The sequence below is a fragment of the Nothobranchius furzeri genome, chromosome 15, assembly GCF_043380555.1.
Source record: "Nothobranchius furzeri strain GRZ-AD chromosome 15, NfurGRZ-RIMD1, whole genome shotgun sequence".
Taxonomy (NCBI): Eukaryota; Metazoa; Chordata; class Actinopteri; order Cyprinodontiformes; family Nothobranchiidae; genus Nothobranchius; species Nothobranchius furzeri.
Genome location: NC_091755.1, coordinates 34,941,421 through 34,957,144, shown reverse-complemented (window position 1 = coordinate 34,957,144; position 15,724 = coordinate 34,941,421). Strand labels below are relative to the sequence as shown.

The window sequence follows — 15,724 nt, the reverse complement described above, 5'->3', positions numbered from 1 at the left end:
AGAAATTTTTAAAAAGACAATGTGTAGTTTTTATTGTTAATTTCTGGAAATATCCAAAATGTTGTTAAAAATGAATGAAATGATGCTCAGTTGTTGAAAAATATTGGTGGTTTCATATTACATAACCATAAAAATCTGGTCTAAAACACATGGGTGTGGGTCTAAGTCTCTGAGCGACGCCATATTAGACGCCATGATTCCTTCTACGGGAGCCCATGAGGACAAAATGCATTTAATGATTTGTAACAAATGGTTACAAAACCTTTGTCATTTTTAAATGTTGTTTTACACATTTACCTCTTCACTTGTGCCAGTGATAAAAGGGAGTCTGATGTGGTTGCTATTTTGCTAAAGTTTGCACACCCCAGAGCTTTTTGACCCTAATGGGTATCCATTGGTGAGGTCTTACTCCAACACAAAAATACAGCTTGTTTGCAATGATTTAGGTCTCTACTGCCACCTACTGCCAGGAAAAATACACACTGTCACTTTAAAGCCTAAAACTTAAGCCTAACAGTGAAGCAAACAGCATTAAACAAAGGACAAAGCTCATTTCTAACCATTAAAGCTACAAATAAATTGTATTTAAAAATATTATAAAGATCATCCTTTTGTTTTTCTGCTCCTGAATGTTTTGATATGGCTATGATTTTATTTCTAGTGTGATAAAAGTGTGATGGAGTAAGCTGTTAACAATTAATTGCAAAAAAAATTACAATTTTGACTTTTCTAATCCAGAGGTTGCCAAAGTTAGGTAAAATGTCATTATTGGTGCTAATAATATTAATAACAATTAGGGGTACCTATTGGCGAGAATCTGGCAATACAATATATGTATCACAATACACGGGAGGTGATACGATATATTGTGATACTAAAATATTTGCAATTTTAAAGATGGAGTTTAATCAGAAAACTCAGATCTCGTAGTTCCGTTTAAGTAAAGGTTGCAAAAACTGCTGCCACCTAAGGGTCGGAGTTTGAATTGCACCATGGAAAAGAAGTACAGTAAATGTTTGCATGTAAGGTCTATTCAATTCAGTATCAAAACACAAAATATCGTATCAATTCTGTTTATCAACCTTTTCTTGCTTCCTTAATAATAATCCAAAACAACTGATACCTAGAATACCTTTGTATTGAACAGCAGAGGTTTCCACTCATGGTCATATCATACTCAGCTCCTTATAGTTGTTAAAGATCCATTTTCACCGGGGGATAGAAGGAGGAATAGGAAGCTATGCAATTAGATGGTTACTTCATATTTAATTCTTCTTCTCTTCAATCACAATGGAGAACAGTTGACACAACATAAGGGTTTCCTTAACAAATAACCAGTCCAGAGTTTTGTAGAGGGAAAAAAAACACTAACCAGCTACAGTGGGACTTATGCACAAACCACCACTATTTATCTCCCTCTCTGCCACCAGAAATGGGGAGAAAAGATGACTGGGGGTCTGGTCTCCTGCAGCAGGCTGAGGTTATCCTGCAGATTACTCAGCAGGGATTTTTGTTGGAAAATGTCTTTTTTCCAAAGAGAAAACAGCAGTAATTTACCACACACCTCCACTTTAAGTGCTCTAAGCATGATTGGTGGATAAATGCCATGCATGGGGGTTTAAACATTGTTACATATTAATAAATCCTGATTTTCTTAAACGTTTATCTCAACACACCCCTTCCTGACCACTGGATCTGCGTCGACACTCCATCAACGAACCTATGCAGTCTTACATTTAGCCTAGCCGGAATGACTTTTTGGTGAAGTTTTTAGAGTTTTCCGATCGAGAGTGAAGGCACATAATCCTTCAGGTGAACTTAAGGAAGTTCCACAAAACAGATGTTTGCATGATATCAGTGATGTCTTCCACCAGTCTGCTACTAGTTTCTGACATGCTCATCATAAAAGCGGAACCTGCTCTGTTACACCTTCCCATCTAAGACTCTGGGCATACATATGAGTGCCTTCTCGATATGTGGGAAATGTGATAAGCATGCATGGCTGCGTGTGTGTGTCTGTGTGTGTTAATGTTGTCCCCACCAAATCTCAGCTTCACATCTTTTGCCACCCACCCAACAGTAGAGCTGATTCATTATGGTTTGATGACAGACACACCATGGATGTAGGAGAGGTGAAATAACAAAACAAACAGCCGGGTGGAGGGCGGAGGAGAGAATGTGTGAAGTAAAGGTAAGGAGTAACTGAGCGAATGGGAGAAAACAGACAGACAATGATGAAGAGTAAGGAGAGAAGCGAGCGTGTGAGAAAAGCAGCGGCGGATGGAAGCAGAAACAAATAAAAGTCCGAAGGAGTTCTCTCTCACAAAATTGATTCTGACTGTCGGCCAGGGTGCCTGATGGATATCTGAGACTTGGATGTGAATTTACATGCCAGACAACCACCCCCCACCCCCACCCCACCACCCCCACCCCCACTCGCCCTCAACCTGCTTTGAGTTATAAGCACAACGAGAAAGTGTTGGCGTATTTAGAGGCCAACAACGGCACACGGTGAGTTTCTTTATCCTGGAGAAGGAAAGGAAATATCATTTCAACAGTTGATTAATGACAAGGAAGCTACCATCAGCTGCCACCTCGCCGTGGGGGCACGCCAGGCCCGAATTGGATGAGCGCAAAAGGAAGAAGCAAGGTGCTTAGTTCCCAAACGAGGAGGATTTTTTATTTATTTTTTTGCTTTGGCATGGTGTTTGCTCTTGCAAGTCTCTACACCTCTGATTTCAAAACCCCGCCTTTTCTAAAACTCACCACAAAGCAAACAAATGGCCTGTTTGGACTGATGCAGGAGGATATTTTGCTGATACTGAAAATTATTTGAAAGAAAAAGACTTGGAATAAACTTTCTCTTGTTTGCCTGGGTTTGCTAAAATAAACTGTTATCCACACTTTATCCCTGGTGTTTGCACTCGACACTATTCTATGTCCCTTAGCAGATAGGACTAAAGTGAGGCAGCTTCAGGAGCACCAACCACAGACACTTTAATTTAGCGCTTTTGTTTTGCCATTCCATGAATGCACACAGTGTCAAAACAATTGGGCGACTCTGTTCATTAAATGAGCGTATTCATGAGATACGTTAAATAAATCCCGATTCCAAACAGACACTTTGGTCACATTAAACATCCTTCTTTAAAAAACGAACAGACTGTTACTTCGTAGAGAAAAAAAGTTGCACATTCTTCGCTTTAGGAGCAGGATGTAGGCAGATGTCTGCAGTTGGGTAATATTTGTCTGCTCTTACCTGTGTAGGAACTCGTCACTGACTAAATGCATGCCTCTCTCACATCAAGCCTATGCAGAGTGGCCCAGATGCCAGCTTCTGCATGCACCTCATGGAGGCATGTTAGCAACAGATCTATGCTGGCAGGCAGGGGAGATAAGCAAATAAAGAATAGCTTTAATGTCTTCTGCCTTTCTTTCTGACCAATCTCTGTTCATGTGAATATGGTCAACAATACAGATGTTTCTGAAATCTATGAGAGGGCTGTTTTTAACCCTTGATAGGGCCAACATTTCGATTTAGTTGCCAAGAAAACATGAACAAGTAAATAAATTGTGATTATTCTTAGACAAAATTGATGTCCAAGCTTCACAATGATAATAACAGTTCCCTGCCACGTAGTGAGGTTCATGATTTTTTTTTTCTAAGAAGCATCCTCCTGCCCTGGACTTCTCACAGCTGAACCGGGCACCTCCCGGAGTCTGAGGATGACATCATTGATATTGTCAGCGGTGTAAACTGAGAAAGGACTGGGTGTGAGGGGGACACAGATGCACAGCAGGCATCGGACACTCAAGGACCGTTTATCTGATGCTTTTCCTCGCACTTACGTAAATCCGGTAAAGGAAACTAATAATTTCATCCAGGTATCTCGTCGAGTCTGCTTTAGTCCTCCAAGGCCATTTTATTTGGGTTTGTTCATTTTATTGCTGTTGTTATCTGGACCGGGGGTTCGGGTGGAAGATCCCGGAGGTTAAGAGTCATTCCGAACCGCGTCAGCATGTCGCTGTCCGTGGTTCTGAATGAGACAGAGCTCTTGAGAGCTGGTGAGGAGAGGAGGTGTGGTCGGGCGTGTATGCTGTTTAGTCAAGGTGTGTGTGTGTGCGAGCTCGATTATTCCCTGGTGGAGGGCGCGGTTGCTGAGAGTCATCTGATCTGATCTCTGAATTTCCACCACCTCCTGCTGCATCCTGAGCTTTCTGCAGCATGAAGAACAGTCAAAAATCCAGATTTTTTAAACATGCGGTGACCTCTGGCAAGCTGTGGTCTTTTGGATCTTCGGCTCTTAGCCGATAGCCTGCAGCTAGGACACCGAGACGAGCACGGCAGCACGCCTGGCTGAGATTAGAACCTGTCCAAGGTCCTGAAAGTTCACACGAGAGTGTGTGCAGGTCTTGGCCCAGAGCGGGAGTCCAGCGTCGGTAACAGTCCTTATAATTGAAATTTAACAGAGATCCATGGAATAAGTATCCAATATATAATCTATCATAGGATTATTTGTGGCTTGAGAGATTTTATTAAAACATGTAATTTTGACGTGCAAGAGCGCGGCGCACATCTCATATGAGCTTTGAAATCAATTAAGCCTATCCAGATTTTTCTAGGCCCACCCATTTGCTACGTTCTGGCTCCGCCACTGACATACAGTATATATCCACACATATTATATATATATATATATATATATATATATATATATATATATATATATATATATATATATATATATATATATATATATTATTTTATTTATTTTTTTTAAGTACTTAAAAAATGTAACTTGGCTAATACTGAGTGAAATTGCGTGGAGCTCTATGGTTCAGGGGATGAGCTTAGTGTAAAAATAAAAAGGTTGATTCATTGCCTACATTCAATCACAGTACATTACTTTTTTTTACAGATTTCTAAAAAAAATTCATACATAATTTCTAAAAGGGGAAAACTCTGAATTGCATATGTAATGAAACAGAAATTAAAAATCAGCTTCTAATGGGGCACATTTAGGTCACAATGTCAGACTTGTTTTTCTCCCCATCAGAGACAGGAAGTAGAAGTAGTAAGGTGCCGACAGAGAGCAGGTTATAAATGCCTGTTCATCACTTTATGACATTTTCTACCAGAACTTGACAACTTTACTTTAAAAAGATAATCATCAGCACCACTAAAACCACTCAATGATCATTCAGTTGTTAATTTCAGGACTGTGAACTCAGAATATAAAATGATGAACAGTAAAAATTCCGTTTTCATCAATGGGATGTGAACTTTGAGCTAAGAGTAAACGTTTGGATTATCATCCAGCAGCACCCAGAGGAGGAACGGAAACAATTCGTTTGACCTTTTATCTTCTGTTTAACATCCCAGTGACCCTCATGTCTCTACAAGCTACGCTGCCTGGAAAAATACCACATTTCTTCAAGAGAATTCTGATCTTGGCCTTTTTTAGTAAGTTTAATAAATGCCATTAGAATAATTATCCAAAACGATCATTTAAATGGTAAATGGCCTGTATCTGTACAGTGCCTTCTTAGGGTTCTACAACCCCCCCAAGGTGCTTCACAACACAATCAGCAATTCACCCATTCACACACACATTCACAGTCTGGTGGTGATGAGATACGATGTAGCCTCAGCTGCCCTGGAGCGCACTGACAGAGGACTGACGCCACCGGTCCCTCCGACCACCACCAGCAGGCGAGGCGGGTTAAGTGTCTTGCCCAAGGACACAACAGCAGCATTCTCTAGTCGGAGCCAGGATCAAACCTGGACAAACCCCCATGGTGTTTGTTTTGGGTCATGGTTTTACTGTGATGGGAATAGTGAACGCGTCAGCACGTGTTGGGTCGTTATTCCAGTACTCACCCACGTTGCCGGTGCGTACGTAGAGCAGGCCTCTGATAATGGTTTGAACAGTCATCGGGCCGGATGCTGAGGGTCGACCCAAATCTGTATCAGTCAGTAAGGTGTCCTGTCCTACATAATCCGTGGTCAGAACTTCCAACTCATGCAGGGCCTGCACTGCAGATTTACCCTGACGCAGCATGTACTGGAGACGGAAAACAGGACCAAGGATGGCAGAATTCACAAAATATGTAATTAAGAAAAAATAATGCATTCCCAGTGATAGAAATGTGCTATTTGGGCCCAAACATGTTATTCAGAAATCAGTTTTGTATTGACAGCCGTCAGAAGCAGCTACTGCGTTGACTTCAGAGTCGTTTACCTTGAGCTCGACAGCAGTGGAGCCAATGAGCAGCAGTGAGTCGCTGTCCCAAATGTCGATGTGCATGGTGTGAAGGGCCAGATAGCGAAGAAACCAGGGCTTCTCCCCTGGCCTCAGGAAGCTACCATCTACTCTGAACTGCATCTGCAGACCTGGAGAACCTTTGAAAAATGAGAGAGGAGATTTCTGATTATTCTTCCATCAATAAAAAGACAAAAAAATAGTTTTCATGAAGCCTAAAATGATAGTAATAATATGGATTCAAATCACTGTGATAAAGAGTACATGTCCACATTAGATGCAATAGTGTAAGACTTAAAGCTAAAGATGTTTTCAATCCCAGGAAATAGTCATAATGTTGTGGCTCATCTGTTATCCCATTTCTGAACTGGTGCAGTGGCCATCAGCTGAGATTCATCAGGCCTGATGACTATGAGGAATGAGAGAAGGAAAACCTGAAAACACGAGACCATCACACTAATTTCGATTCACCCCAAGGCCCCAAACAGTGAACCGACCACCCAATGTTTCAGAATGGTTTATTGTTTTTAATGATCTCTTTTTGATCATTATTGAGTTTGGTTTTTTCTCATGCTTTTTCTATTTCCTTAGGTCACTTTCTTCTCTGCATTTGACCAATCCATACACCAGTCAGGTAGCCTAGGAATCCAGACCATCAGTTTGCCAAAGCAAAAGTATGGTCTAGCCACACTCCATCAGAACCTCCGCAGCCCGGGCCAGTCTGGTGCCGGGCCAACCACAGCACTCTATCAGTTTGGTTTGCGTCTTCGTCAACAATGTTTGGTGGACTGGCCCATTCACTGACATCCGTAGTGGTCCAGTCATAGCGCTCTATTGGTTTGGTGGGCCAATCACAGCACTCTGTTGGTGGGTGGGATGTTACTGTGATTGAATTTTGAACTATTTAGACTTGGGCTTTTCTTTAAGTCAAGAGCAGATAGCTGTACTTACGTCCTTTATTTAGAAATATTATGTATATGTGTCTTCTTTGAGCTAATATGGCGGACTGCCTCGCTGACCATAGCGGTGAGTATGTCACGTTGTTTGTTATCCAACAGGATGCGGGGACAGTGAGAGTGAGCTGTCAATGAGCCGTGTCCATCACATATATATATATATATATATATATATATATATATATATATATATATATATATATAAATACAGTGTATATATATATATATATATATATATATTTACACTGTATATAGATAGATAGATAGATAGATGATAGATAGATAGATAGATAGATAGATAGATAGATAGATAGATAGATAGATAGATAGATAGATAGATAGATAGATAGATAGATAGATAGATAGATAGATAGATAGATAGATAGATAGATAGATAGATAGATAGATAGATATGTGTGTATATATATATATAAACACTCCACGTCGAGAGGAGCCAGTTGAGGTGGCTCAGGCTTCTGGTCAGGATGCTTCCTGGCCGCCTCTCTGGTGAGGTTTTCCGGGCATGTCCAACTGGGAGGAGACCCAAGGGAAGACCAAGGACACGCTGGAGGGACTATGTCTCTCAGCTGGCCAGGGAACGCCTTCGGATTCTCCCGGAGAAGCTGGCCCAAGTAGCTAAGGAGAGATATGTTTGGGCCTCTCGGCTCCGGCTGCTGCTCCTGCGACCCGACTCCAGATAAGTGGCTGAAAATGGATGGATATTTATTTTTTTGTTGTATTTTTTATTGTGATTTTCTTTGTGTAGCACTTTATGATTTAAATCTATTCGGTATAAATGCTCAGTGACAACATGAGAAAGTGAAGTGGATGCACAAAATTGTCCTAGTAACGTCCAAACTTTAAATGCACCTTTCAAAACAGATCCCATGAGTGATTTCCCTTGAATAATTTAATTTGTACAGTATGCAAAGAGCAGCTAATTAAAACCAACTAGCATGAGTGAGAATCCAAGATGTGACTTCACCAACTGGACTTCTCCTGCAGCTCTTTGTCGAATCCCATTTCCTTTCAGTACTCCCCAAAACAGAAACCACAAAGGAGCAGCCATCTGAATAGAAGACAAGTAATGAGGCTCTTTGATGGGAAGTTGGCTCCACACATGAGTACAAGGCAAACATCTTCTTTACAATCACACAAATTGCTATGGTGCATTCAAGTCTGCATGGAGGTTTATTGAGTTAAAATCTTTATTATAGCTTCTGAAATACAAGTGTGCATTTTTGTCATTGGTAACAATATGATCTTTACAGCTTCACAACTGTCTCATGCTGTCTCTTTTTTAGCGTTGCATGTTTACCATCTCTGGATGGAGCTCAGAGTTCTTTGATCTTCCTCCTGGTGTTAAAAGACATCACTGTAACTGCCTTTGGCCTCATTTTCATGCTGATATTTTCTGCTTCTGTGAGATGAGGTTGACATCACAGAACAGGCAGTGAAATCACCTTTGTGTTTACATGTTACCGAAATTAGATAGACTTAATTTTCCATGCCTGAAACCATAAATGTGGTAGATTCATGGGAGAAGTCACAAAGAACCACGAACACCAACTAAGACTAATTACGTTGAACCTGTTTGTGATGAAAAAGAAAGCTTTGTTGCATTTTCTGCAACTACAAGTTGATAATCAATTTTTTTCTTTAACATTCTAAACATCCTCCTTGAACCGTCACCTTATAGTGGTGGAGGAGTTTGAGTGCCCTAATGATCCTAGGAGCTATGTTGTCTGGGGCACTTAGTGCCCCTGGTAGGGTCTCCCATGACAAATTGGTCTTAGGTGAAGGGTGAGACAAAGAACGGTTCGAAGGATCTTTCATGGAGGTGAAAACGAAGAGTCGGAGTACCCGGCCCGGAGGCTTACCGGGGTCCCACCCTGGTGCCAGGCCTGGGGTTGGGGCCCGTGAGCGAGCGCCTGGTGGCCGGGCTTTCGCCCATGGGGCCCGGCCGGGCCCAGCCCGAACCGGATACATGGGCTCGTCCAACTGTGGACCCACCACCCGCAGGAGGAACATGAAGGGTCCGGTGCAATGCGAATCGGGTGGCAGACCAAGGCGGGAGCCTTGGCGGTCCAATCCCCGGACAAGAAAACTAGTTTTTGGGACATGGAACGTCACCTCGCTGGCGGGGAAGGAGCCGGAGCTTGTGGCAGAGGTTGAGCGGTACCGGCTAGATATAGTCGGACTCACCTCGACACATTGCATTGGCTCTGGAACCCGAGACCTGGAGAGGGGTTGGACACTCTACTTTGCTGGAGTTGCTCCGGGTGAGAGGCGGAGGGCTGGGGTTGGCTTTTTGTTAGCCCCGAGACTCTCTGCCTGTGTGTTGGGGTTTACCCCGGGGGACAAGAGGGTAGCTTCCTTGTGCCTTCAGGTCGGGGAACGGGTCCTGACTGTTGTTTGTGCTTATGGGCCAAATATCAGTTCAGAGTCCCCACCCTTTTTGGAGTCCCTGGGATGAGTGCTAGATAGTGCTCCATCAGGGGACTCCATTGTCCTGCTGGGGGACTTCAATGCTCACGTGGGCAATGACAGCTTGACCTGGAGGGGTGTGATTGGGAGGAACGGCCTACCTAATCTGAACTCGAGCGGTGTTTTGTTATTGGACTTCTGTGCAAGCCGCAGTTTGGCCATAACGAACACCATGTTCGAACATAAGGAGGCCCACCGGTACACTTGGTACCAGGGCAGCCTAGGTCACAGGTCGATGATAGATTTTGTAGTCGTATCATCTGACCTGCGGCCGTATGTTTTGGACACCCGAGTGAAGAGAGGGGCGGAGCTGTCAACTGATCACCACCTGGTGGTGAGTTGGATCAGATGGCAAGGGAACATGCCGCGTAGACCTGGCAGACCCAAACGCATAGTGAGGGTCTGCTGGGAACGCCTGGCAGAAGAACCTGTCAAGACGGTCTTCAACTCCCACCTCCGGCAGAGCTTTGACCACGTCCCGAGAGCAGTGGGGGACATTGAGTCCGAGTGGGCCTTGTTCCACTCTGCGATTGTCGAGGCGGCTGTTGCTAGCTGTGGTCGTAAGGTGGCCGGTGCCAGTCGTGGTGGCAACCCCCGTACCCGCTGGTGGACACCAGAGGTTCGGGGAGCCGTCAGGCTGAAGAAGGAGGCCTACAGGGCGTGGCTGGTCTGTGGGTCTCCGGAGGCAGCAGACAGGTACCGGATAGCCAAGCGGGGTGCAGCAGTGGCAGTTGCCGAGGCAAAATCTCGGGCGTGGGAGGAGTTTGGTGAGGCCATGGAGAAAGACTATCGATCGGCTCCAAAGAGGTTCTGGCAAACTGTCCGGCGCCTCAGGAGAGGAAGGCAGCAACTCGCTCACACTGTTTACAGTGGGGATGGGGAGCTGCTGACGTCAACTGAGGCTATAGTCGGACGGTGGAAGGAATACTTTGAGGAGCTCCTCAATCCCACCAATGCGCATTCCGAGGAGGAACCAGAGCTGGGAGGCCTGGGGATGGACTGTCCGATCTCGGGGGCAGAAGTTGCTGAGGTAGTCAAACAACTACACAGCGGCGGAGCCCCGGGGGCGGATGAGGTTCGTCCTGGGTATCTCAAGGCTATGGATGTTGTAGGGCTGTCATGGTTGACACGTCTCTACAACATTGCGTGGTCATCGGGGGCAGTTCCTAGGGAGTGGCAGACCGGGGTGGTGGTCCCCATCTTTAAGAAGGGTGACCTGAGGGTGTGTTCCAACTATAGGGGGATCACACTCCTCAGCCTCCCTGGAAAGGTCTACGCCAAGGTACTGGAGAGGAGGGTCCGATCGATAGTTGAATCTCAGATAGAGGAGGAGCAATGTGGTTTTCGTCCTGGCCGTGGAACTGTGGACCAGCTCTATACCCTTGCAAGGGTGATGGAGGGGGCATGGGAGTTTGCCCAACCAATCCACATGTGCTTTGTGGATTTGGAGAAGGCTTATGACCGTGTCCCCAGGGACACCCTGTGGGGGACGCTCCAGGAGTATGGGGTGGGTGGCTTTCTGTTAAGGGCCATTCAGTCCCTTTACCAGAGGAGCGTGAGTTTGGCCCGCATAGCCGGTAGTAAGTCGGACCTGTTCCCAGTGAGGGTTGGACTCCGCCAGGGCTGCCCTCTGTCACCGGTTCTGTTCATCACTTTTATGGACAGAATTTCTAGACGCAGCCGTGGTGTGGAGTGTGTCGAGTTTGGTGGCAGGAGAATCTCGTCTCTGCTTTTTGCGGATGATGTGGTCCTCCTAGCTTCATCCAGCTCCGACCTTCAGCTCTTGCTGGGTAGGTTCGCGGCCGAGTGTGAAGCGGCTGGGATGAGGATCAGCACCTCCAAATCTGAGACCATGGTTCTCGACCGGGAAAGGGTGGCTTGCCAACTCCGGGTCGGGGGAGTGGTCCTACCTCAAGTGGAGGAGTTTAAGTATCTCGGGGTCTTGTTCACGAGTGAGGGTAGGAGGGATCGGGAGATCGACAGGCGGATTGGTTCGGCGTCTGCAGTGATGCGGACGCTTAGCCGATCTGTCGTGGGGAAGAAGGAGCTGAGCCAGAAAGCCAGGCTCTCGATTTACCGGTCGATCTACGTCCCAATCCTCACCTATGGTCATGAGCTTTGGGTAATGACCGAAAGAACGAGATTGCGGATACAAGCGGCCGAAATGAGTTTCCTCCGTAGGGTGGCCGGGCTCAGCCTTAGAGATAGGGTGAGGAGCTCGGACATTCGGGAGGGACTCGGAGTAGAACCGCTGCTCCTCTGGATCGAAAGGAGCCAGTTGAGGTGGTTTGGGCATCTGGTCAGGATGCCTCCTGGACGCCTCCCCGGGGAGGTGTTTCGGGCATGTCCTGCCGGCAGAAGGCCCCCGGGGCGACCCAGGACACGTTGGAGAGGTTACATCTCCAATCTGGTCCGGGAACGCCTTGGGGTCCTGCCGGAGGAGCTGGTGGACAAGGCCGGGGAGAGGACGGCCTGGAGCTCCCTAGATGGGATGCTGCCCCCGCGACCCGGACCCGGATAAGCGGAGGAAGACGACGACGACGACGACGATTCTAAACATCCCTAGTTTATTCGCCATATTTCACTCAAGTGATGGCAAGAAAATACTAACAACATTTATGAGCGGGGTTCCAAAACCTCTAGTAATACATTGGCTGGCAAAAAAATAAGTTGCCACCAAATTAAATGTCACACGCTGCAATATTTGGTTGAACCGCCCTTAGCATTGATTACGGCACACATTCACTGTGGCATTGTTTCGACAGGCTTCTGCAACATCACAAGATTTATTTCCATCCAGTGTCACATAGATTTTTTACCAAGATCTTGCATTGATGATGGTAGTATGACCACTGCACAAAACCTTCCCCTGCCACTGTCGCCCCAGGGAAAACTACAAACAACTTAGCTAAATTGAAACATGTAATTGAAACGGGTAATTTTACCGGACATTTGAGGTATGCGTGTGTCTCCATGTCACCGGGCAGTCGATAACCTGGATTGGGGCATGTACTCAAAAATGCATGGTAGAGTCGCTGAGCGGGACTTGCTAAGCTGGAAATGACATCAGCAGACGTCGCCAAATAACCGGTATTTGTAAACTTGGAACAGTTGCAGGTGAAACGGAATGCAAGGAAAAGAAACTAAGCAGTGTTGATGCTGCTTTGAAATCGTTTCTAATCTCCGAACAACAAAAATGCAGTGAAGACCCCCTCCACCTCCCAAAATGCCATAATTCACAACATTTAGTGGTCTCCTGTAGAGCACCATAAAATACTGCATTTCTTTTGGTCACTGAATGCCACTTTTTACGTCTGACAGCTGCTCTCTTCGTCCCCCAAAGGGTAACAATTACAGTGTAGCTACTCTGACACAATAAAACATTTTTAGTTTGTTAATTCTCGTGGATGCCTTTTGGTGTTAATTAGTGACATCACTCAGAAATGGTGATATTTTAGCAAAGTCCTGAAAGGAAAAAATTTTTTAGGAGACACAACAACTGAAAGGACCAAGCCATAATTTCCCTGTCACCTTCACCTCTCGCAGAAGTTTCCCAGAAATTCTAAATTGGAAATGCGGCTATTGAGTCTCCAAGTCAAAACTTGCATCTTTTCCTCACAATCGTGAGTCTCCAAACAGCCGCCAACAGTTACAACCCAGTGAGATACTCGCTTACATGGTACACAAGCTCTGCATGCACAAAACAAAATAAATGAAGAACTAAAAATTGTTGTGTCAGTAGGATCCATTTGCTCTCTGCAGAAGCCTTCCTTCCTCTGACCGTTTCTGCAGCCTTATCTCTTTTTCTCTTGTTGGACGAAATAACCAAGGGGTTACAGTTCAGCTGTGAGCCTTGAAACAGTCTCACTTCTACATAAAGGAATGATAACACAATAAATAAATACATATTTTGTGTTTATTCACAAAAAACAGTCATGCTTTTAGTCAAGATGTATTAAAAGTAGATGAATCCTTCCATAGTGATTCAACCTGTGAACGTGCAGGATGTGGGTGAATGACTGAGTGTTTAAAGAGCTTTGGACTCTTTAGACTTGCCAAAGCTCTGAACGTGCAGCTAATTACTTTCACACAAAGGGCAACTATATATAACTAGGTTTACTTCATTTGTGTCATGCAGTAAAATATAAAACTTCATTTTGGTCTTTAGCTGAAGCAATCATGTCCTAAAGTTATGTCACTTCCCCATGAGGAAGTTAAATCCTGAAGTGGTTTTTACTTCCTTATTAATTAAATGCAAGTGAATTTAGTAAATGTTTTCTTGTGATGGTCCTTTGTTAATTAACACAACATAAAATGGTTTAAAAAAATTCATCAATCAGTGTTTTTCAGAACCTTAAGTTTAAAAACAGATGTTTGATGTCTGGATTGATTGGATGTTAGCAGCTAGCTAAAGTTAGCTCCTCAGCAAAAAGTCTAAATTCTAGTGTTTAGCTGACGCTGTTGCCTTAGTAAAATGTGTACTAGCTTCTAATGGAAAGCACATGGGTATTTGTTTGGCTGTTTGATGAGGTATTCAACCAGACGGATCATCTTACTGATATATATGAACATCTAACCAGAATCTGGAAGTCAAAACCAGAAAAACAAACCATCCAGTACTAACGACCAAGTTCACTAAGAAACCATTTTTTACGTATTATTTTAAAATATAATCAATCACTGAGTTTTTCATGCAGGCTCAACATGAAAATAGTCTCCTACACCAATCTCCTGCATTCGTTTCTGATAGAAAATAGATGTTGAAACTCTAGGATTTGAAAAGACTGACAGTGTGACATCACACGGTTACTTAACACTGACGGACTGAACCATCTTGACTCATAACGGGGAAGACTGTTGTTGGTTTAGCGTCCAGGAAACAGCAGAAAACATCTAATATAGTAGAAGCTAACTGTTAGCATTAGCAATGCCACTACATGGCAGAACTCCTCCAGGCTTGTGTTTTTTGATTAGATGAAACATCAATTTTGCTAAGTAAATTGAGTCCGTGATAGAGTCATATTGCTGTTAGCCAATCAGAGGTGAGAGGTCCAAATATCAGGAAACAAGACTCAAAATCCTGCCGTCTGAATCTCTCCTCTGATCTGGCAATCTTCTAGATCCTGAAGCAGCACCAGGGCTTTTTGTACCCTGAGTAAAACATACAAGGCATTCAATTTTGCTGGAGACCACTGTAAATGTATTGATTAAACTAGCAAACCACACCTATAAACGATTGCTTTCAAACTTGATTTCAGTGATTTTTGAAGTAGAAACTTAACCAACTTCACGTTGGACAGCACTCTGCAGCCCTGTGCACCTAACACTTTTGTGGCACAGATTGGTTCACTAGGTGGAGCTCTCTACCTGCTTTATGTCTGTTAGCTGTTTACTCAGCCAGTAGCTAAAATCAAAGATAGCTGTTAGCTTTTTAGTTTCACTGGAAATAAAAAGAACAGGAAGAAGATAAAGGAAAGGACTTGCTTTTCTGTTGGCATCATGATGGAGCCTGGAAGTAAAATTAACAGAGTAATGTCTTTGGAGGTGAAGCAAAGAGCTAAATTCAGAGTGAACATCGGACACTAGCTCGAGGGTGCTAAATGAGGCTACAAAATCATGAACTGATGATGACCTAGCTTTGTTGCTACTAGACTTGCTCATGTTAGTGTTAGTTTGTTGTTGGCGCGAGCTACAGCAAGCTGCAGCAGAGTTGTTTATGACAACTGTAATTCCGCTTTCAACCAGTAGGCGGGGCAAGCTGGGAAACTTTAGTGTTGCTTCAAATTTTGTGGAAAACACACACACACACACACACACACACACACACACACACACATGTGTATGTATGTATGTATGTATACAGCATATATAAAAGGGACGGCATTCACATGTAATCTCCTCCATTCTACAAAGAGTTATGTACTGGACCACAATTCATCTCTTTACTTAAACCAACAAATCTCCCAGCATGCTTTGAGCTTGTGCGCTGCAAACAAGCAAAGGTGAGGGAACAGAGGG

At 44.3% G+C, this 15,724-nt stretch overlaps 1 protein-coding gene across 4 annotated transcripts in view; it reads right to left on the bottom strand.

Annotated features, from left to right (window-relative positions):
* Positions 1 to 15,724, bottom strand: part of nphp4 (nephronophthisis 4) — a 226,391-nt gene that overhangs the window by 48,632 nt on the left and 162,035 nt on the right. For all 4 annotated transcript variants that reach the window (XM_015967467.3, XM_015967468.3, XM_015967465.3 and 1 more), the window contains 2 exons: positions 6,243 to 6,403; positions 5,882 to 6,065 (listed from right to left, as the gene is read on the bottom strand). In XM_015967467.3, coding sequence (XP_015822953.3) covers positions 5,882 to 6,065; positions 6,243 to 6,403 — 345 coding nt within the window. The remainder of the gene's footprint in view (positions 1 to 5,881; positions 6,066 to 6,242; positions 6,404 to 15,724) is intronic.